Source organism: Eschrichtius robustus, chromosome 2 (assembly GCF_028021215.1).
Source record: "Eschrichtius robustus isolate mEscRob2 chromosome 2, mEscRob2.pri, whole genome shotgun sequence".
In the NCBI taxonomy this organism is placed as follows: Eukaryota; Metazoa; Chordata; class Mammalia; order Artiodactyla; family Eschrichtiidae; genus Eschrichtius; species Eschrichtius robustus.
In genome coordinates this window covers 62362046-62386143 of record NC_090825.1, presented here as the reverse complement: position 1 = coordinate 62386143, position 24098 = coordinate 62362046, and the positions used below count along the sequence as shown (strand labels likewise).

General features: G+C 41.8%; 1 protein-coding gene across 1 annotated transcript; it reads right to left on the bottom strand.

Moving 5' to 3' along the window:
• Nucleotides 1-503: 503 nt before the first annotated feature.
• LOC137759384 (betaine--homocysteine S-methyltransferase 1) lies at nucleotides 504-21171 on the bottom strand. Its single transcript, XM_068535555.1, has 8 exons — nucleotides 20999-21171; nucleotides 16951-17083; nucleotides 10348-10466; nucleotides 8818-9009; nucleotides 8298-8445; nucleotides 4668-4850; nucleotides 2989-3217; nucleotides 504-1283 (listed from the first exon to the last, which is right to left on the bottom strand). Exons 1-8 carry the CDS (start codon nucleotides 21029-21031, stop codon nucleotides 1100-1102), a joined length of 1221 nt encoding a protein of 406 aa, XP_068391656.1. The 5' UTR covers nucleotides 21032-21171; the 3' UTR covers nucleotides 504-1099.
• Nucleotides 21172-24098: the final 2927 nt, after the last annotated feature.

The following is a 24098-nucleotide window of genomic DNA, read 5'->3' as shown; positions in this document are numbered from 1 at the left end:
TTTCCTAATACATTGAGTAGCCATGTTTATTCTAATGCTCTTACTTCAGGCTTGAGCTTACTTCTCGGGCTTGAGCTTTCAGAGTAGATACTACCAGGTAAAAATATAGTTCTCAATCTAGGAACCCCGGATAGAGTTTGGAGAATCTCTTTTTCTTTATTATATATATTTTTTAAAGCTACCAAAGTAACACAAGACCATTGCTCCCCAGTCTAACTGACGAGAGTTATTTAGGTGGATCCAGCCTAGAAAAAGATGGAGAGAGCCTGGGTACCAATCCCTTCTCGGCCTCCCCATTGGTCTGAATGCTTCTTAGTGGTAGAAATGGGTCAGAAAAGAGAGGGAACAACTCTGGAACTCTGAGCTTTGAATGTTTACTGATCAGGTCCCATAGGACTGATTTTTTAAGAAGAAACTTAAAGGAATAGCAAAGTCCCCATAGCTGGTGTCCCATAGCAGTGTTTTTCAATCTGTGGGTCAAAACTCATTAATGGGTCATAAAATCAATTTGAGGGGTCTTAACCAGCATAGTATTTTATTAATGAAATAGGACAGAAAGGAATGGAATAAAAAATACCAGAATGGATCACATTTTATTTCAATGGTTGTACATGTACTTTACTGGGTCATTATATCAATATAAATTGTGTTTCTTATGAAGGGTCATCTTCAGAAGAGCTTGGAAGTCACTTTCCTATAGCACTTTGTCTGTCCCCGTCTGGTTGCTGAGCCATTTATGATAGCACACATCTCATCCTCCTTACTAGCCTGCAAACTTCTTGAAGTGGGACTAATGTCCAAATTACTTTTCCTTGGTCACAGTGATTTCCTTAATACCGTGTACATGGTGGGTGCTTAGTAAACCTGTTTAATATTTGCTTCTTATTTATTTTGCTTTCAAGTTCTAAATATATACTTTTTTAAATTGTCAAGTACTATTTGTAATTGTTTTGTTCAGCTAATATCAATCTTTACATGTAGGCTGGGGTTCATATAAGCATTGCCTTTTAACCATCTTTTCCTTATTTTTGGAACTGTGGCCCAAACATAGACTTCCAAACATAGAGGAAGTCACTGAAAATGGGTTCCGCTGAGGCTATTATGCAGATCTGAACTTCTGTTTTTCAAAGAGCTCTCTCAGCTGCTGCTCGGTCGTGGCTTCTTTCTGCTGCATAAGCTCGGCTGTTCCTTTGGTCACTCCCCAGGCATCCGGCTTTGACATAGAAGGGTTGTACGGCCTGCCTGAGGCTATCCGAAGATTCTCCCAGTATTCCTTCCTGGCCCTGGGGGAACAAAACACACAGCAGTAGACTTCTCGCTGAGCTTCCGTCTCTAGGTCACTGAGCTAAGACACCTCTGTAGAGCTGTCTTTGGGCTCTTGAGAGTGTGTCCATTGAAACACATTTATCTTTTTTTTCAGGATCTGTAGGTCTAAAGTTACTTTGAATTTCTTCTTTTTACATACACATAGGTTCAAAAGCTAAGAGTTTAGAATAGGGACATTTTCTATCCAAATTACCCTACCTCTCCATCCTCACTTTCTGGCACTCTACTTCCTGAGCCAGCTGAGCCCACGTTTGCTGCTCTCCCCAAAGCCAGTGTTGCTTCTGCACCTCTCACCCTGAGGATCCCGCCTCTGCCTCCTTTCTATTTCCCTTGTCTCCTAGTTCAGGCCTCGCCATGTTTGGTATCTTCCAGCAGAGATTTCCTCCCAGGTTTCCCTGTCTCGAGGCTACTAAAACTTGCAAATCTAACTTTGTCTCAGACCACTTGAGACCCTCCAGGCTCCTCATTGCCTTGGGATGAGGTCATCTAGACCTCGTGAGCATGAACAAAGGCCACCTCCTGTTCCTGACCTGTGTCTTTACCAAATTCTGAATCCAATATTCTCAAACTTCTAGTTTCTCAGCACCTTTGTTCTCTTGCCACCTCTCAGTGCTTCCCTCTAGGCTGTTCTCCTGTCTGGCAACCTAATTCGTCCTTCAGAATTCAGCTCTGGTGTTAGCTCTATAAGAAATTCTTCACCAACCTTCCCACCTTTCCCCCTGTGGGCCATTAGTACAGACTCCACAGCACCTGTGCACATCTTCATCCTTAACTTACCATACCAGTTTGAACTTAGCTGTTTATTTCTCTGCCTGCTAGACTGTTACCTCCTTGGGGACAGGCCTGTGCCTTGTCCAGCGTGCTCCCTCAGCATCCACAGCAGTGTCTGACATAGTTGTGCTCAACCAATGTTGGCTGAACAGAGGGAAACTGCTCCCTCTGCTTGGGGTGCATCCTCCGCCCCCTTCTTTATCCAGTGGAAGCCTACTCAGCTCTTCAAAATCCAGCCCCAAAGTCCCTTCTTCTAAATTATCTATTAGGTGGAGATAGTTATTCTCTTCTCTTCATTGTTACTTTTTTATCCATGCCTCTGCTCAAGCAGTTAACTACAGTATAATACATCAGCTTTCTTCTCCATTTTCCCCAGTAGACCGTGAGATTCTCTTAGCCAGGGACCACAGCCTTTCATTTCTATATTCCTAGTGCCCTGCACATCGCCTGGTGTGAAACTCTGTTTGTTTATTGTTCCTCTTCCCCACTGGAATGTAAACTCTGTGGGTAAAGACATTTTTTATCTCATTCACCACTGTCTTCCCAGCTCTAAGGTTCGTGCTTGGCACAGAACAGGCAATTGATATTTGTTGTACTTAAATCCTAACAACGGATTCACTGTTAGTGTCCACCACATGGACGGTGCTTTCCTAGAGTGTGAAATCACATTTCGTTGCAACTTACATTATTTATATTCTATATTCTTAAAGCTTTCCCCAAAAATCACTCCATAAAGCTACGTTATAAACATCTCTGTGAGAGAATTTAAAGAGGATAACTGATTCTTTATCATTACACAGCAAATAGGCTGCACTTTTTGTAATGACCTCATTTGGACATATTCATAATCTAAATGAGTTTGGTTTGGCAAATACAGTTTAAGGTTCTTACCTTGCTCTAATCCAGGGTTTGGTGTGCATGTCCAAACCACTTCCCCAGCTGCCATGTTTTTCTGAAGCTGGTGGCAAAAATCCCCGTTCCGGGGCCAGCTCCTCTGCAATCGCCCTGATGTGGTAGGGCTCAAATCCACAGCACCCACCTATGTACCTGACCCCAAGGTTGTAGGCCTCTCTGGCGTATTTTTGAATATCCCATCTGGTTGCAACTCTGGGCTCCAGTCCTGTAATAAATGACACTCTGCTTAAATTTAAAAATATATATTCAAAACAAACAGCTATAATAAATGTGTAATTTTCAATAAATGAGTTAGATAAGTTGTCAATATTTAGTTCCAAACTCTTAAAAGCTATTAGCTATTTTGCATCGACATATCCAATTTTAAATACTGTGACAGCCGGACTTCAAGATGATTCCCAATGATCTCTGCCCTCTGATGTTCTCACCCTTGTGTGGACCCTCCTGTATTATATCAGGTTGGTCTGTGAGACCAATAGAATATGGCAGAATGGATGGTTTGTGACTTCTGAGGCTAGGTCATATGAGACATTATGTTTTCTGCCTTGTTCTCTCCTGGAATGTTCACCCCAGCTGCGGTGTTGTGAGAACACTCAGATACCACAGTGGAAAGGCCCATGAGCCAAGGAGCTGAGGCCTCCAGTCAACAGACAGCAAAAAACTGACCCTGACTCCCAACAGCCAACTGAGAGAGCCTGCAAGTAGATCCCCCAGCTCCCATCAGGCCTTCAGATGACTATAACCCTTGCTAGAGTCTGGATTGCAACCTATTAAGAGACTCTGAGCTAAGCTGCTCCCAAATTCATGACCCACAGCAACTTGAGATATAATAAATATTTGTTGTTTAAAGCCACTAAATTTTGCAATAATTTGTTCTACAGCAATAAATACCACAAATGCCTTGCCGTTCTTCTTCCATGGTTCTTCTAGACTGATTATTTTCCAGGGTCCCTCTAGAATATGGGGTAAGGACCTTGGAATGAAATAGGAGGCTGGCCAGGCTCTGGCCCTGCTCACCCGTGGCTTGATTCTCCAGGTAGACTCACCCCCACTTCCCACACATGCTTTATCCCTCTGCCCAGACTGCAAGTATTCCCCCCCTTCATCTGCTTGGTCTCTTCATTCAAATCTGTTACACAGTAACCCAATGATGGTAACTTCCCTCTGCCCCCCAAACTCAGATATTGCTAGAATATCTGAGCAACATTCAGAATAGGAGAAAAGTATCTCGGCAATAACCTGGTCTAAACTACTTATTTTTTCTGATGAGAAAATTAAGATCTGGGAGAACTAAGAAATTTTGCTAAGGTTCTGCAACTTAGCAACAGAGCTGGAACCAGAAACAGAATCTTCGCTGATCCTACCCAGGAGGGCATCCTTTTTGCCAACTCCAGGTATGACGAATTGGTTGTCTGCCTAGGTGTTGACTCACCTTTGATTTTACATTTAAGTTCAGAGGTCTTTTTTGCTTGCCGGTCCTGTCTTTTCCTAATGTCTAATTTAAAAGTTTTTGGGTTGCAAGGAGAGAAACTGGGGGCAAGAGATGAGGAGATATGCAGCCATTACTTTACATGATAAAGCTCTATGGCTAGAGATTTCTTTGGAATTTGTCAAACATAAAGACCCTGAGATGATTTATAAAACGTCTGTCTTACCAAAGGGGAATTCTGGCAGGTCGATAAATCCCTGTTTGCCGCAGTCGGGAGTGTGGTAGGCCAAGGGCTGACTCATCAGGTGGGCTTTCAGTCCCACGGCCTCCAAGCCTTCTTTCATGAGCTTCACTGTTTGTAAGCTAGTTGTGAGATCAAAATGGCAGTTCACGCCAACGATGGAAGCTCCTGCAAGTGGGAAGAACATTTGAGCTTTAGGGATTCACCAGGTACCAGTGGGCCCAACTCTCCTCTCACTCAGGGAGCTTTTATTTGGAATGGTGAATTGGAAATATGGCACTGGGTCCCTGCAAACTTATCTTACCCTTGGGCAAGAATGATTAGTAACAGGCAGCAAGTGCTTTCTGCGAACAGTGCTTTGAAGAGTCAGATATAATTGAAGTGTCATTTATGCACACTTGGCTGTCCATCTTTTTTTTGAAAAAAACAATCATTATTAGAAGTTTTTTTAACTTCAAATTTTAGTAGTTGTTAAAAAAAATCATTATTGGAGTGTTCTTTAACTTCAAATTTTAGTAGTCATTTTTTCAGTCTTTGACATTATATTTGCAAAGCATGATAATTTTTCACGACTCCCAGCTGTCCCATGGCACCTGTGGTTACCATACCACTCATCTGAGGAATAAGTCAATGTTTCCTTTTATCAGGCCAATTTAATAATATTATTAAGTTTCTTGGGCATAGCAGCAGAATGTAATTTAGGAAAAGGTTTTTCTGAAACTTTCATACAAGTGAAATCATATAGTATGTGTCCTTTCCTGACTGGCTTATTTCACTTAGAACGATGTTTTCAAGGTTCATCTCTGTTGAAGCATGTGTCAGAATTTCATTCCTTTTTATGGCTGAATGATATTCCATTGCATGTACATACCACATTTTGCTTATCCATTCATTAGTTGGACACTTGGGTTGTCCTCCAAAAAGGACTTTTTTGATGAACTCATGGCCTAGGATTTTGTAGCTGGGATATAGAGATGCCAAGAACAAGGAAAGGAAAGGCTCTCATTCTGGCCGCAATGAGAGCGGCACAACGTCCAGATTCCAGGAGCAGCAGAGCTGACGCTACACGCTGTGACCTGCAGTGTTCAGTGGCAGGCATCTTAGCGGTCCTCACTGGCCTCGGCCTGCAGTTCACTCTTCATTTTTGTTCCAATCTGGCCTCACTCCCTGTCATTCCTCTGAATCAGTTTTTGTTAAGGGCACCGATGACCTCAATCTTGCCAAATCTAGTAGTCGCTTCTCTCTTCTCATCTTACTCAACGTCTCTCGGCAGCATTCAACCTCGTGGCACTCTCTCCGTCATCAATACTCCCCTTCTCTTGCCTTCTGAGAACTTCCCCCACTCTCTGAGAGTTGCTCCTGCCTCCCTGGCTGCTTTTTTTTTTTGAGTGTTGTGTGCTGACCCCTCCTCAAGGCTAAACCTTTCAGTCCTGCAGTGTCCCAGGATGCCACTGAGCCATCTTCTCTTCTGCATCTACACTTCCTTTTCAGCCCCAGGCTGTCAATACCATCTATATCCAGACCTCTCCCAAGCTTCTCTCTCTAACCCTGACCTTTCCACTGGGTTCCAGACTGGTATATTCAACAGCTTACTGAACAGGGTCACTTGGATCTTGACTACCTTTTTCTTTTTCTTCTTTTCTCTTTCTTTCTTTCTTTCTTTCCCTTTCTTTTCCTCCCTCCCTCCCTTCCTCCCTTCCTTCTTTCCTTCCTTCCTTCCTGGTGTTCTGCAGCCACAGTTTCTCTTTCCTTGGTAGATATCATTACATTAATGAAGTAATCATATTTTGGCTATTTATTGGATGTCTATTAGGTATAAAGGTCCTTGTAAGGGGTTTTAGAGAAATATAAATAAAGGACACCAAAGATTTTATAATTTAGCACAGGGCTTCCCAAGGTTTGCTCTATGAAAACAAGGTTCTATGATCAATTAAATTGGGCAGTAGTTATTTACTGTAGTCCCTTCTTGGAGACTGCCAGTATACACGAACACGTCAAAGCCTCTGAGAAGTTCTGCAGTCAAGAGGCTGCTTAACTTGTCTTAACACAGCATTTTCTATCTGTGTGTAACTGCAGAACCCTGTTAACGGTCTCACAGATTAGAAAATGTCATCTGAGGATACGCTAAATGTGCGACACAGCTGCTGAGAGGAGGAAGTGATTATTTGGGGTAGGGATGACGATGTAAGGGCACATGGAAGTTGAACTAACATTGGAAGTTGGACTAGATTTGTGAGATGGATATTGACTAAGGACCCATCATGTGCTGGGTGCTGTGCTGGGCACACGGTACTCAGTGCTGAGCCAAGCAGACATAGTCTCTGCCCTCTGGGATTTTACAATCAAGTGAGAGAGCCAGACATTCAAGACATAAACTAATGAGATAACTGGGGAGTTCTGTGAAGGATATAAACAGGGTTCAGTGAGGTCAAGCACTGTGGCCACTCACTCTGAACAGACTGTCAGGGGAAGGAGTAGACGCAGGCGAAGAATCCCTGCCAATTAACAGTTGGGATGATGAGGGCCTCCTCTGATCATTTTGAAACATATTAATTTGGTTTCTCCCCCCATTTTTAATATGTATAATAAAAAATTAGGATTCTACAATGTCATTCCTAAACCTAAATAATTATTATTAGTGATGAGTATGAAGTGACTTTCATGAAATATTAAGAGTTGGATAAAGATGAGAAATTAAACAATCAGCCAATCAAAATCTCTGTTCCACAGAGTCGGTCAGACTCTTCCATGGACACTGTGTTATTCCTCAGGTCGAAAATGAGGCAGCTTTGAAAACAGTCTGTGAATTTTCCCTAATTGAAATGAAACCCAATATTAGGAATGGAAATTATATAAAAAGATAAATTAGGTGCTCAGTGTCTCATATCAAAGGATTTTTAAATGTATTATGCCAATTACGAAAAGTAAAGCATACCAGTAATTTATGAGAATGGAATAACTTTGGCAAAGAAGGCAACTGACTTAAAAGTTATTAATGTCTAAAGACCTCAACTTCAGATAATTTAAAATAAAACATTATTTTTCCTAATGTTCCTTTTGATTTACTAAAATTCTTCTCATTTCCAGGTGTTAAACCTTCAGCGTAGGTCTAATTGCCCATTTCAAAAGGCTGGTATGTGTGTGTATGTATTTTTTTTAACATTTTTTTCTCTTTGGGACTCAATAATGATATTATAGATATTCCTAAGAAAGTAAATTAATGGTTTTCCTGTAACAAAAGTAGTATATAGTGATTCATAGATGGACCTGCATTTGTATGTCATTTAAAAGACACAGTAGGGGCTTCCTTGGTGGCGCAGTGGTTGAGAATCTGCCTGCCAATGCAGGGCACACGGGTTCGAGCCCTGGTCCGGGAGGATCCCACATGCCGCGGAGCAACTAGGCCCGTGGGCCGCAACTACTGAGCCTGCGCGTCTGGAGCCTGTGCTCCGCAACAAGAGAGGACGCGATAGTGAGAGGCCCGCGCACCGCGATGAAGAGTGGCCCCCACTTGCCGCAACTAGAGAAAGCCCTTGCACAGAAACGAAGACCCAACACAGCCAAAAAAAAAAAAAAAGACACACTAATTGCAAACTGGTCAGAACGCATCATCACCTGCTTTAACCAGACGCACTGCACACTCGCCAGGGGCCACGCCGTGCAAATCTCCCTCTGGGCCGATGCACATGGTCGCTGCCACCGGTTTCCCAGATGCTTTCAAGGCTTCAACTGCCCATACAGCCTCTTCAACGTGTTCAAAATACTGAAATAAGTTAAAGTCAAGATACTTTTAATCTTGTTTCTTCCCAAATAATTTGAAAACTTATCCTACTGCATATTAACTTAATTATCCCCAGATGGGTGTTTTTCAAACTCTGAGTTGTGACCCATTAACATTTTTAAAACAGAATAGAATGGTGATTTCTGCGACTTACAGTCCAAAGGTTTGAAGAACACTATGTTACATTAACTGAATCACATTTAGTTGAAGCCCTAAATTGGAAAAACATTTCAAAACTAAATATTACAGCTACTAGTCATGACTGGTACCTAACCCCACATGGTCCTCATGAGAGTAAAAGGCAAAGAAAATGTCCTAAGTGTCCTCGTCTCATCTTAGATCGTATCTGTTTACCTCTGCGATCAAAAAGTCCACGTTCTTCCTCACGAAGACCTCTAACTGTTGCTGGAAGACTTTTTTGACTTCAGTTTCTCTCTTGCAGCTAAGGTACGAAGGTGTCTGGCTCACGCCTCCTGCCACCAAGGCGTCTCCCTCATCAGCCACTTGCCGGGCAATATCACAAGCAGCTTCATTGACTTTCTGCCCCTAAAATGGATGAATTTATGATACATCTACGTTTTCATGTGAAATTGAAGCAAAATTGTTATTCAAATATCCATATCTCAGTTGTATGTTACAATAGTGATTTTATTCCAGAAAAAGACAGTGGTGGAATAGTTCAGTGCTTTATGGAGTTGAGCAATTTGCAGTAACAACACTGCCAATAGCAGTGATTAAAAAAAAAATCTAATGATGGTATTTAGGATATTACATTATACCAAAGATCTGTAAGAGGGTAAAAGTCTTTACATAAAAGGATCCAGTATCCTCCAATGCCTAAGCTGCACTTAGAAGAATACCTAGCAAATAGTGGTGATGATGATAATGATTTGCTTTTATGATTAATAAGAATAAAATTCAATTTAAACTACTACAGAATTCATGACTTTTTGTCATTATGTATTTTCTCAACAGACACACGTATCACAAGTAAGGTCTTTTCTGATTATTTAGACAATAAAAATTGATGCTTGTCCTCAAAAAACCCCAGTACTATAGATCACACAGACTCATGTAATTTTAGAATTCCTTTTTCATTTTAGAGATGAAGAAATTGCTGATTTGATGGGATAAGTAAATGGTTTGCCCAACATCACACAGTTGATTGTAGCTGAGCCTGGAAGATTCTAGGTTCACTGACTCCTAGCATATATGACCTTTCTCCTATACTGTGTCACATTAAAAAATTGTAAAGATGTAAGAGTTTCAGACTTCCCTGGTGGCTCAGTGGTTAAGAATCCGCCTGCCAATGCAGGGGACACGGGTTCGAGCCCTGGTCCGGAAAGATCCCACATGCCGCAGAGCAACTAAGCCCACGACCCACAACTACTGAGCTTGTGTGTCACAACTACTGAAGCCCGCGCGCCTAGAGCCCGTGCTCCACAACAAAGAGAAGCCACTGCAATGAGAAGCCCGCGCACTGCAGCAAAGAGTAGCCCATGCTCGCTGCCACTAGAGGAAGCCCGCGGGCAGCAACGAAGACCCAACGCAGCCAAAAATAAAATAAATCAATCAATAAATAAAATTTATTTTAAAAAAAGATGTAAGAGTTTGTAAGGATACTCATTCAGCAACTTAGTCAACAGACTGAGAGAATCATTAATAGTTAAATACTTCTTTGATCTGCTTCATTAAATGCCTTTCTGTTAATTTGGGGGACGCTAGCTAAAACCTAAGAATATTATTCACACATACCTTGTTTCTGTATTGTTTAAAACAAAACAGAACTCTAAAGAGGCTCAACACTTTTCTCTATGAGAGCTTTGGTAATGACACGCGTGTCTACTGTGTCCTTCTAAGAGTGCCATGTATGGTGTTACTCACGGATATTTTCTCTGCAACATAGTTTCCCCTGTTCTCCAGCTTGTCTTCACTGGCGTAGAAGGTGAAGGTCTGCATGACATTCGATCCAGCTCTGAGGAATTCTCGATGAAGCTGGCGAACTGGGAGATTGAATGAGGGAAATGTATTCATTGTTAACAGTTTATTAGTCTGTGATGCTTTCAAAAGGCTCTCAGACAAACAAATATGAAAATATCTGTTTAAATTCCTGGTTGCCTGGCATTTGCTCATCCTGGGGGCTAATGAGAGGTGGATCTGGAGTCTCTTGCCAGGAGGAAGAGATTATCTCTGCCATGGATGTGGGGTGAAGGGAAGAGGGAGGTCCCACAGAGGAGGAATCATCTCAGTGCTTTTGCCAGGCAGAGAAGATGGGGAAGGGCATTCCCTATAGAGGGAACAGCCCGAGCGAATACAAGGAGGCAAGAAGAGTCTTGGCATTTGGGGGAGTGGCAAGCAGTCTGAGTGGCCGGAGTTGAGGATATGCTGGAGAAGTGGTGGGAGATGCACTTGGAAAGGCGGGCTGTCAGGTAGAGTGTAAAACAGCCTAACACATCATCCCAAGGAGTCTAGGCACCAGACCACAGGTATCAGTGTTTGTGTTTTTGTTTTGTTTTTTAATTTATTTTATTTATGTATTTTTGGCTGCGTTGGGTCTTTGCTGCTGCACGCGGGGTTTCTCTAGTTGCGGTGAACAGGGGCTACTCTTCGCTGCGGTGCGCGGGCTTCTCACTGCAGTGGCTTCTCTTGTTGCAGAGCACAGGCTCTAGGCACGCAGGCTTCAGTAGTTGTGACATGTGGACTCAGTAGTTATGGCTCACAGGCTCTAGAGCACAGGCTCAGTAGTTGTGGCGCACGGGCTTATTTGCTCCACGGCATGTGGGATCCTCCCGGACCAGGGATCAAACCCGGGTCCCCTGCATTGGGGATTCTCAACCACTGCACCACCAGGGAAGCCCAACTCAGTGTTTTTGAAAGATAATTCTGGTAGTAGAGTGAAATAAGTGTTGGAGAAATGTTCGCAATCTAGGTTCATGGGTGAATACCATGTGGCGAAGCTTTCATTGGCTGGAGGAAATATGGTGGGAGATTTCTTTCTTTTTTTTTTTTTTTCCATATAATCAAATGTATGCAATTTAAAGAGTTATCCTTTGCTCTAAAATAGTGGTCCTAAACCTTGGTTGCCCATTAGATATCCTGCAAGCTTTTCAAAAATTATGAATGTTAGTGTCAAATCCACATATATTCTAATTTAATTGGTTTGGGGTAAGGCACAAGCAAGTTTTTTTAAAGGTTTCCCAACTGATTCTTATTTTCAGTTTTGTTGAGAATCACCATTCTAAGAGAGCAGGAGAATGTTTCTTTTATAAAATTATAGTGAGACTTAGATGGTGTTTTGTTTTTGTCAGGAGAAATGACTGGACAGAGTAAGGAATCAACAGTCATATATCGAACCCTAAAATTTATTTTGAAATTTCAGAGACCTATAAAATCTGCAGGTCTGGGAACAACTACATTAGACGCTAGGAAATTATTAGGACACTGGTGTTCTTAGCCCTTCAGAGGCTAAGACTGGAGATTAGTCTGGCATCTTTGCAACCCAGATGCCTAGTAGAGTGCCAAGAACATAGGAAGCTCAGTTTTTGTTTATAAATGGACAAAAAGGTGAGGCCAAAAAAGCTTTTGAATTTCAGAGAATGGATTTCTAAGCTTGAAGCCAAATCTCTGCTTTTAAAATCATGGAACCTTTCGTTCTCAGTGGGAACTTAAAAGCATGCCTAAATTAGGGGGTTTCAAAGTTGTTTGAATTAGCAGCAGAATCAACTGAAAACGCTTATATACAGTCAATCAGATAAACACAGAGTGCTAAGGTTGGAGCAAGGGAGAAGGGACTACAGACTTGGTATCTGGGACAGAATGGTTTATGAATAAGAAGTCCACCCAGCTGGCCCTTTGATGGATTTCCAGAGACTGTAAAAAAAAAAAAAAAAAAAAAAAGCAAAAACCCTGGAATGGTGTGCAAATTGTTTGCATGTATGTACATTGTATAGTGCTCAGAGGGCCTATAATCTTTTATCAGATTTTTTTCAGAGGGCAGTGAATCAGAAAGGTGAAGACAACTTTTCACTCTTAATAGATTTGATTATTCCATCATGCTTCTTAAAAATGCCATGCTTCTCAAAGTGTGACCCTACTAGACTCGCTTGGGGACAATTAAAAATTCAGATTCCTCAAACCCCTCCAGACCCAGGGAAACTGAATTCATCGCCAAATTCAAAGCTGATTCCACTGAGTGCAAGAGCTACAACTTTTGGCATAAATTTTAGTAGGAGAGTTAGTCTGGTAATTTCTGAATATTTTTTCAATTTCTATTTTCTGTTTCCTCCCATCATAACACTATGAGTCTTCATCCTGTAACCAACAATAGGGTATGACTGGTTCCTACGACAATGATACAACTTATGCTAATTAATTATATTCATTTTATGGCTTTACACTCTTCATTATACTAGTTTTATTTTAGCATCACAGGAGCTAAATATTACCAACTTGTGTGTGTGTGTGTGTGTGTGTGTGTGTGTGTGTATATATGTATAAAACATATGACCTAGACATATATGTACAGAGTATAGATATTACCTTGTACATTTACTTGAGAAATGCAAGTCTTTGAAATTCCACAGCAAACTGTAAAAGGTCAAATAAAAATTTGCAGTATTTCTTCAGTGGGATAATAAATTTGCAGTAAAATCATTTGGCAGCAAAATGTCACCTGAACTAATGTGAGGATATTTATAATTGTATCCTATTTAGTGTGGGTAGTCATATATTTTGATGCAAAAAGAGTATTTATGTGTAAAAGAGTATTAATGTGTTTGATGGGGCGTAGGGGAGCACTTCAGACCCTAATAAGAGCATTATGCAATATGTAGCATATGTAATGTATTAACTTTCTAAAATTCCCACAAATTCTGGATTCTAAGATGCATTTGGCCCCAAAAGGGCTTGGATAAGGAATTGCAGACCTGTAGCATAACCTTCCCTTTCTCACTGCTTCCAGCACTAAAAAGTCAAGTCCAGGCACCAGTCCTACAAAAGTGTTTTGGGTGCCGTCCAGTCTACAGGGAAACTTTTCAGGGTCTATATGAATTCTAGTTATTACCCAGTCAAAATTAGAAAAGCACCTGCAAAAACAAATTCATTTGCATAAAGTAGCATGACAATGACCACCGCTCTCATTTAGAGCATGAATGTTTTAAATACATTTCACCACCCCCCACCCCAGAAAAGGTTAAAAACATCCAAGGTCGTATGAAATGGTTCTTTGAAGATAAGTTACAAGCAGATTTGTCTTTTCTGATGCGTCCTGTAGTCCACTGTGGTTGACAGAGTTTGAACTAGGCACTGGCAGAGCTGAATATAGGGGATTTCAGTCTGTAGCAGAAAGGATTAAACCTAATGACTCAGTATCATGGAGTTTTCATTAATTCTTGAAAAGCAAGGAGCTCCCAGAAGAAAAAGTAAAGCAAATGCTCAATGCATTTAAATAAGCTCAAAATATTCAAGACACAAATGGCCAAGAGATCAAATGTGCTGTTTCTGCATTAATAAAATCAAAGAAAATCGGTATCAGAGCAGATTCTCTTGAGCTCCTCTAATGTGTGACTTTAAAAAAGTAAACGTGACTAACAAAATTGAAATTTCCAGTTTAAACAACAGTCTTATCTTGTTTCCATGGCAGAGTTTGGGCAAAGGTAGTTTATCGTTAATGTCAGTTTGGCCCAAGAAATATTTCACTCTGAGTTTAACCCAGCAAGCAGACCTTAAGAAACAAACCATAGATATATTAGAAATCCTTACTCTCAGGTCTTAATTATGCCATTGTGTTCCTTACATCCCTTCAACACAATGCTTCTGAAGGTGGGGTTTACTTTGACATCATTTGGAGACAAGTATTATAAATATGCAGGTTCCTGGACCCATCACAAATCTAATGAAACCAAATCTATAAGTGGGGCCTGGGAATTTATTATTTTTAACAAACTCTGCTGGTGAAACTAAAATTTGAGAACTCTTGTTGGTTTAGCTTCCAAAGCTTACTAATTTCATTTTTTTTAAAGGGTACAACACAGTATTATTTCTACTTTTATTTGGAAATATAAAAGTTGCATACATTTGCTAGGTTTCATAGTGTGACTATGGCTCTTTTACTTTGGATACCTTTTAGGGACAGTGTGATTTGAATACATTTCTGTACTTCTCTAGCAGTAATAGATTAATACAACCAAGAATATTATCAAGAGAGGAAGCAACTCACTCAAGTTAATAACAATAGCGAATAGTTGTAGTGTTTAACATGAGCCAGGCACTCTTTTGAACAATGCACATATAATTTATTTAATCCTCATAACAACTTTATGAGGTAGATATCAATATTATCTTGGTTTTCTTAGCTAAGTAATTTCCCCAAGGCCACACAGCCTAGTGGCTGTGTCAGGATCTGATCCAGTTTGTCTGGATCCAGAGTCTGTACTGGATCTCAAAGCTGTACTGTCTCTCAGTTTATGTTCTTCGTTAGTTTCCATCCTTCATCACTGAGTTCATTGGAATATGCTCTTCTTTAACATAAAAAACATCTGTTTATTATCTTATACAATATTCACAAGAACTCTGGTTTCCTCTGAAAGATTTAAATTCTTTCAAAGTGTTGGTTGCTGACGGCTCCTGGCTGAGACCCTTCCTAGGAAGTGCCCTAGGCCAAAGGGCACTCCTTTGCCCAGGATTAAGCCCTCTCCTGGAGGAGGGGAGGGCTGACAGCTGGTGCACAGGGCTTGGTCTGTGAGTAGGGGGAAAACACAAAGACCTAGCCCCCTTGCCTCAATCTGGGACAACTCTGAGGGGCCTGTGCAATTCCAGAGCTCCCTGAGAGATTGGCTGGGCTCTCCGTTACAGCTCTTCACAGCTTAGTTCCGGTTCCTCCCTTTGCCCAGTCCTGCTTCCCTCACTCCCTTAGTTCACTCCCAAGAGTAGAACTCTTGGGCACAACTCTCTACTTCATCATGTGTTTTCTGAGTGGTCTGACCTGCAAGAGTTGAAGCCAGAACTAGTCATAGGAAATAACTCTGAAGGCATCATTTTAGAGTCAGATCTCCTTCTGACTAGCTAGTAATGAGCACCCACACATCACAGGTGATGGAGCTCCCAGTATGCTCTAGGGGTGCAACTATTAAAACTTCAACCTGTAGTGAACTAGGAAGGGAACGCACTTGCCGGTACACTATCTCAGATGTTTGAGAGGTTCAGGGGAAGTAGTAACTATAAGGACTCCGGAATTAGATGGCTATTTTTGGGTACCACCAAAGTAGTGGAGAAAGACAATGAAAGGCTACAGGTGAGTCATCACCGATTTCAGGCAATGTGTGAAAGTCTGAGGATCTTCTGGGTGGTATGTAAAGAGACTCAGTTCCTGTTGCTAGAGAACAGAAAAACTGAGGCTCTGGCCCAGGACTAAATTACATAGGGAGCAGAGTTCCAAAGTTCCAGAGTTCTCAACTGGGAAAGCATTCTATTGCCAAAAGTTAGGGTCTGATTAGGAAGAAATGGGACCCTCAGATCTGGAATAAAGACATATGGGTGGATTAACCCATCAGCCTTGAAAACCTGCATCCCTCAGAACTCCATGGGCCTGCAAAAGTGGCCCATTCCTCCCTTTTAAAGATTAAATCTTCGCTATTGCTTGAGGATGATACAGAGGCCTTAAAAGACAGCATTTATCCCCTTCAGATTGCATCCTACCTCCCCTCCTGTCCATAAAAGGTTTGTGGTCAAAAAAGTAAAGTGAGAATAAGGTTTGTGGGTGCAGGTGCCGATTAGGTAGGTAGTTGAACAGGGTGGAGCTAGTATACAATGAATTTAACTAGTTGGCGGATACATAATGGAAGAGGGCTTATCTGCAAGATGGTGATTGATGCTGTATCATGGAACTTACAGTGGGTTAAGGAGGGAAGGTGGACTTGTGGGGGGAGAATGGCTAAAACACACTAAAATGGTAGAGCCAGGGTCGTGATGAGATTGAAGAATAGGAGCACTAGAGAAAGTGAGCAGAAAAGATAGGAGGGGGTGGTCGGAGAATGTGGTTATTTGTCCTTGAGATTTCAGAGGTGGACAGCTATTGGCGATGGTGAGGTCTAGGAGAGGGTTGCTAAGGTGGGGATGGAGGAAAAGTTTGCTGGAGATGAGGAGGAGATCAAGGCACTAACAGGAAGAGTGCTGGATGGATCACATGTATGGGTGTTGAAGTCAACTAGAGTGTTGAAGAAGGGAGGGGCAGAGAAAGGCAGTGAGCCAGGTTCTAGACTCATCTAGAGTGAGGACCAGGGAACAAGAGGTAGATATAGGTGACAGCAACAGGCCATTGGTACTTACCCAACAGGCAAATCTGTACTTATGTACCTAGCACAGTGCCCAGCAGGCAATAATAAATATTTGGATACCACGGCATGAATGTATCTGTTTGATGGCATGCTTCTAGACTTGGGTCAACATAGTGGTCTTTTATGAGAGCTTAGAATATAGCTGTGCACCAACCTGCTTCTGGGTGTTCCACAGCAGCTTCTGGGGTCCAGGGCCCTGCCTTCACATAGCCCCTCTTCTCCAGTGCAAAGACAAAACCTCCATCTCCAATCACGACCTCTCCAGAGTTTAACCGTTCTAGGATGCCCTAAAATTACAGAAGAGGAGGAAGAAAAGTTGTTACTTGAATTTTTAAGACAATTTTCTACCTTTAGAACTTTTGCTATCATATTCTTGAGAAGTATGATTTCTTTAGAATTCTCAGAAAATATATATTTTATACAGAAATTTGTGACTATAAGGAGAATCACCAGAATGCTAATATATTGAAAGTGTGTGTATCCATGTGTATGTGACAGGGATGGGGTCTTTCAGAACACATTAAAGAGTATTTGAAGAATATTGTGGGAGGATGTTATGTTTGAATAAATATCTTCAGAGGGGTTAAATGAAAAGGTTTTGTTGTAAAGCCTCAAATAAATACTTAAGCACACCTTCTTAAAATGGTGATTGTTAGTCTTTCTTCTTATTCTATCAATAAACTAAAGAGAGGATTGTATTTTATAAAGAAGTTGAAGTGGCATACAATGCTATTAAGGCATTTTTAGACTGAAAAGTCAAAAGATATTTGGTGAAGACAGAAGGAAGGAGATACTACCACAAAGATGGCCAAATCAATACCTCCATACCTATTCCATTTACAGTACTATGCAGTAATTACCCTGGTGTTAATAGAGAAATTTTGAACTTAATATTTTTAAAGGGGTTTGTAAATTGGAAAGTAATTTTCTAGTGTAACCATTTTTTTTTAATTTCAAAAAATCATAGCCTTTAAAAATAAAAGGTACCCTAATTCAATTTAGGTCACTCTGATTTTACAAATAAAGAATTAAGGTCCAGAGTCTCTGAGTAATTTATACACGGTCTCCCAGGTGCAGTGTATAGGGCCTCCTGATTCTTTTATCCTTCAATGGTATCTAGATTTGATTTTAAATGGGGGTGGGGAGGGTGAGATAGCCCTGCAAAGGCCATGTAAAGTAATAACTTGGAATGTACTTACCTGTTGCGTTCGATTTGTTACTAATAATGGCTGACAAAACAAATGCTGATATAACAAGGGTTACAAATTTTGTGAGAGACATTCGTAGGCTTTTCTATCTTAGGTCCTCACCAACTTCTGCCTCTCTCCCACACCATTTCGACAACTGGTGCTCGGAGAAAAGAAACATCTGACATTTCTACCTTAAAGCAGTAAAATAGGAGGACTATGCTATATATTCCTGAATAGCCCTTCCATATAGAAAAAATGTCAAGTATACAAGTCCATGAGATAACAAATACAAAAATATAGAATTGATCACATGTAATTTTGAAATCCAAATACCTGTCATGATTACAATGTGTCTAAATGTCACATTTTAGATTGACACGTATACACTAATATGTATAAAACAGATAACTAATAAGAACCTGCTGTATAAAAAAATAGATAAAATAAAATTCCAAAAAAAAGTCACATTTTAAAACTACAACTTTGATCGTTAGGACCCAGTTAACAAGAAAAATAGATATATTGCTAGTCGGTGCAGTTGTATAAAAACATGAACAACAGTCAAATAAATGAGATATGACTGGCTACTAATTTTCATTTGGGTGAAATAATTCATGATATTTTGTTCAGTCACCTAGCAACTCTCATCGGACTCTTGTGTGTGTTTTCAAACTTCAGTAGCACAACACTTAAATGCACAGCATAGCTAAGAATCTGATATTTGGTGGCAGAGTGGCTAGTGGTGATTCAATTACCATGCTGTACATTAGTTTATTGAACAATTACATCAGGAAGAACACTCTCTTAGATTCTACTGCATTTTTTTTTTAAATTATTTTATTTATTTATTATTTTTGGCTGCGTTGAGTCTTCATTGCTGCACGCGGGCCTTCTCTAGCTGCGGCGAGAGGGGGCTACTCTTTGTTGCGGTGCGAGGGCTTCTTGTCGCGGTGGCTTCTCTTGTTGCGGAGCACGGGCTCCAGGCACGTGGGCTTCAGTAGTTGTGGCTTGTGGGATCTAGAGCACAGGCTCAGTAGTTGCGGCGCACGGGCTTAGTTGCTCCGCGGCATGTGGGATCTTCCCAGACCAGGGCTTGAACCCGTGTCCCCTGCATTGGCAGGCGGACTCTTAACCACTGTGCCACCAGGGAAGCCCCCTACTGCATTTTTAAATTACCTGAACTTCAGACTTTTTTGTTCCTAAGCTAAGTGGCTTTTTTTTTTTTTTAATGGAATGTGCTATGAGAAAATGTCAAGATATTGTTTGTGAAAAAGTGTTGCAAAGGAATATGTGTAATATCAGACTTTTTGTTTAAAAAGTACATATTTGCCTAGACAATAAACTAGCAGAATATACAGCAAAATGTAGCAGACACTGTTCTTAGTGTTTTTCCTAGTTGTTTACAATGAACATGTGTTAGTTTTGTAACATATGTTTTAATTTTAATCAGAAGTATAGAAGTATTTTTGTCCATATTTTAACAGTGACATAGGCATGGAAACAAGGTTACCAAAGAACCTTTTTTTTTTTCTTCCCATCTTATGTCCATCTGTTGCTAAAATAATCCTTTAAAATGTTTCATTTTGTGAGTTTGAGTCTGGGGAAGTGGATTAGGATTTATGGCAATGTAAATCGGGCCAAACCAAAAAAAAATTTTTTTAATCTCTATGGGAATCATCCTTTCCAGCCTACATCAACTATTCCTTTAGTAGATGCATGGATTGGCAAAATTCTCCACCTAACTGAACAGGTGACAGCCTATAATCGATTGCCATCTCAGCATCTTAAATCCTGGGACTGCATGGCATTTAAAAAATTTAATTGAATTAATTTTTTCCCTTGTGTGGAGGTCTTTTTAATTTGAGGCAGGGTCATCCCTTTAGAAACTAGGTGCAGCCCATTTCTAAAGGGATGGCTGGCAATGAATTTGGGAGGTGGACCTGCCCCCATGGTCCTTACAGCTGCAGGAGTACAGTCGGCCTGGCCCTGTCTCCTTCGCTGCCATTCCCTGGGCCTCTGTCTGCCAGGCATGGAGTTGGGTGCTTTGACACCCAAGGGGCAAGCACATTCCCTACTCCCTCCATCCTTCTCTTCCCACTCCTAACCATAGTCCTACTATCAGTGCATCCATCCATCCATTCATCCATCCATCTCCGCCCCCGCCCTCCCCCCTCCCCCCCCCACTCCCCCCCCCCCAACCCCCGTAACTAGACGAAGGCCCACAATCTGGACTGAAACACTCGTCCCCAGGGAAGGGCGGGCTTGTTACTGGGTTTTTATTTTTAAAACTTATTAACAGTCCTTCCTCAATATCTTACGGCCATTGTGCTTAATTTTTCTGAAACTGTCTTTTCGAGGCCCGCACGGTGCACTGTTCTGTGATCGCTGAAACCAAACTGCGGGATGAAAACTTACATCAACCAGACAACGCCAGAGCCTTAGGGCTGCGGCGGGGCGGGCTGGTGGGTGCAGCGAGAACCCTGCAAGGTAGGGGCCCTGAGACCCTAGGCGCCTGTGAGGGCGCGGCGTGAAACGGTGGGAACCCGGGCGCGCGCCTCCCTGCCCTGCAAGCGCGGGGCGTCAAGGGGCGAGAGCGGGGGCACGGACACAGACCCCAGAGGAGCCCGGGGCACGCAGCAGGGCGACCCCGAGTCCCACCGCCGTGGGGCAGGGAAGTCGCACCTGTGGGTCTAGGAGCCGCATCTTGGGGGAGTGCTCTGGTCTTGGGGTGCGGGACTCAGAAGACGTTGGGAGTCTCAGCGCTTTGGGGGCGCTCTGAAGTTGGGGGTCACATAGTTCTAGAGGGCGCTCTGGTCAGGGGGCAGGAGTGGGGACTCAGAGGCGCCTTGGGGTCCTGCAGCAGAAGTTCTGGGGGGCCTTCTGGTCACAGTCAGGCTCTAAGGGCTCCTCTGCGCTCCCCGCGGCTGAGATGCGATGCGGGGCTGGTTTGTGGATCGAAACTCAGAGCTTTGGCCGGGATGGACAGCGCCCTTGGGTCCCCTGCAGACTCACCTTTTTGGCCTTTTTGCCCCCAACTGGTGCCATCTTCGTGACGTCCCGGACAGACGGTACTTAACACGGATGAGGACCGGAGAGGTGAGCGTTTCCCCCTGCGAAGCCCGGAGCTGCACGGCGGCTGCAGCCGGGCTCTTTATACCCGCTGCTCCCGCGGGGTGGGTTTCCCCACCCCCGGTGCGGTCCAACGCGGGCCTCGGGCGGGGAACACGCCCACCAGCCCTTGATCCCGGCCTGTCGCTGCTTGGGAACCTGCGTAAGGAGGAGGTGATCGAGATTGTTCTGCCAAAATGGGTGAAACCATCCAGAAGTAAAATAATAATAATAGTAATAATGCTGCCACTCGCTCAGGTTTCAGACGTACGGGTGCCCGGCCCTTCTTTTCCCCTCGCGGGTCCCCGACCCTGATTTCTCCCTTGCCTGGGATCGTGTATCATTACTTCCTTAAGTCGCTAGGCCAGACCCCTAAGAATTCCATCCAATGCCCAAATATTTGTCAAAGGCTGAGGATACAAGATTATTGAATGAGGAGGCTTGCAGTTCTTGGAAGAACTTCAGCCTAAAGTGTGACCTCCTGTGTGATACACACCCAGTGGATATGTATCCGAACAAAATATGACATTTACAGAAGGGTCCGATACTGACCCTGCATTAGTGTGTGTGTGTGTGTGTGTGTGTGTGTGTGTGTGTGTGTGTTCAAAATGAACTTTGCCCTTATATCCAAACATGCCTTACAGTTTCTAATAATACCTTTGCAATATTTAACAAGGACAAGCACTTAACATTTATATATGACAGTGGAAATGTACTTTAGAGACTTCAAAACTCAGCGTGAAAACTATGTATAAAAACGAATAGGCATTAGAGAAACTGGAGGAAAATAGAAATGTTAATAGCAGTTATCTGTTGATGGTAGAGTTAGGTCTTGCTTTTATTTTATTCATTATGTTTTACTGTATTTTCCAAACTTTCTTTACAGTGAGAACACATTGACATTTTAAAAATTTTAAATTTAATATATTTATTTTTTTATGCAGCAGGTTCTTATTAGTTATCTATTTTATACATATTAGTGTATATATGTCAATCCCAGTCTCCCAGTTCATCACACCACCACCACCCCCCCAGAACACATTGGCTTTAAAATAATGAAACCATTACTTTAGAAAAATGTACAACGTGACAGTAAATAGCCTAGAGAACAACTAAAAAGTCTGAAGTAGAGTTCAGAACCTTTTACCCAAATACATAAAAGCACACAAGGAAATTTTGTATGTGGAACAATAACCTCTATTTCAAAAATGCAAAGAAGGAAATTACTGTAGCAAGTGATGAATTAATACAAATGTAGTTGCTAAAATTAGGTGCATTTGAGATAAAACTGAGAAATTAGAAAAGTCCTTTTGCTTCAGGTAATTGTCAAGTTTAAAATGGAAAAAAGGGAAGGATGATGGATGTATATATTGTAATGCAAATGATCTATTATTTCACCTGTCCGGCAAGAACGAGGCATGAGGTAATGTAGGCATCCTTCACAGTACCTAGATTTTCGACCATGAAAGCATTAGAGTATATGAGTAGGTAACAGTTCAGTTATTTAATGCGTCAACTACGTATATTATTGACATTAACCAGGTGAGTATGGGTGAGACGAGCAGGTTCAGGCTGAGTCTAGTTAGGGCTGCAGAGAGCAGTTGCGGTGGTGGGTACTAGTCGCTGGGGGGCAGTATCAGGGCTCGACAGTAAAAACTGAAAGCAGCCGTTCTCAATTTCACAGTTCGTCCACTTTCAGCAAAACTCAGGCGAGATTTTAAAGTAACAACATTTAATTTAAAAATGAATTGTGAATTTTTAGTAGATAATATAGACACATGGCAAAAATGTTAAAGTCTTTCCCCAGCTGCTGTTCCCAGGTCAAGTCCTCCCTGAAGATAACCACTGTTACCTGTTAACTATTCTTCCAGAACTCTGTGCCTATGTAAGTGTATACATGTATAGGTAAGGATTTGTATTTAAATGTAGGGAATTTAATTTATTTAGTCACTTACCCACCTCCACCTTTTCTAAAATGATTAATAGGCAGCTGTTGAAATAATTTTGTTTTTCTTCACCTTCTCAGTTTGTTCTACCTCCACTCCCCCACACCAATGGGGTCCATTAAAAAAATTCATGCACCTACTATTTCTGTAATAGCTAATAATATCCACAGCTCACTGAGTGCTTACTATGTGCCAGGCGCTACAGTAAGCCTTTTACATATGCAATATTATTTACTCCTCACAATTCTGTGAGGTAGACACCCCCTCTTTGTCCTCAAGAACCATGAACTCAGGGAGATATAGAAGAGTTATCAGAGTGATCTCTGAAGGTCCTGTGCCCCATTTCCAAAGTACAAAGTACTAAGGTGGCTTGGATGCCACCTGGGGAGTAAGTTCTGTAGTAACTGTTCAGAGGCTGTCCATGTTCTCTGTTCTCTGCTAGAGCAGTGAGATGAGGAAGGTCAAATAGCACGGAAGTCTTTGACCTCCTACGTATACATCTGGGGTCAAAAATATATCCTGAAGGGAAAGAGGAGGGTTAGAGCTGGAGGTCCACTCCCTCAGTTTTATAACCTCAAAAAGACAGGTTATGGTTCCGTCTCCAGCTAGTGCTTTGCTGCACTTATAACCCTATTTATTCATTCAACAGACATTTAAGGCCCATGCATACAATGATTCAAGGACCATGCTTGTTGCCGGAGATAAAGGATATTTCCTCCATTTTCCCAAAAGGGGGAAATAGATTCCATCTCATGTAAGAGTTAAAATGTCCCCTTTATCAATATGCAGATGAAAAAACTGTCAGGACTTTTCATTTTCCATTCAACTGGGATCATCTTTAAAATGAAAGTGGCTTTTCATAGATCTTTTTAGACTAAAAATGTTTCATTTAGCCTCTAAACTGTTGAACATGTTTTATGTTTTAACATCATGTAGAACAGTGTTTGCAAACTGGTGGCATGGAAATGGGGCCAACTTCTGTGTTTACTTTGGCAAGGCCAGTATTTTGAAAAAATCGAATGTGAATTCCTTTATGTGGTGCCTTCCCGTTTGCCAGT

What these genes read in the sequence shown, in the direction of transcription:
- LOC137759384 (XM_068535555.1), bottom strand. Translation starts at nt 21,031, where the DNA reads ATGGCACCAGTTGGGGGCAAAAAGGCCAAAAAG. An exon ending in TGTGGAACACCCAGAAGCAG is followed by an intron (nt 10,467 to 16,950) that starts GTTGGTGCACAG and finishes TCAATCTCCCAG; the next exon opens with TTCGCCAGCTTCATCGAGAA. An exon ending in CCTGCCAGAATTCCCCTTTG is followed by an intron (nt 3,218 to 4,667) that starts GTAAGACAGACG and finishes CATTTATTACAG; the next exon opens with GACTGGAGCCCAGAGTTGCA.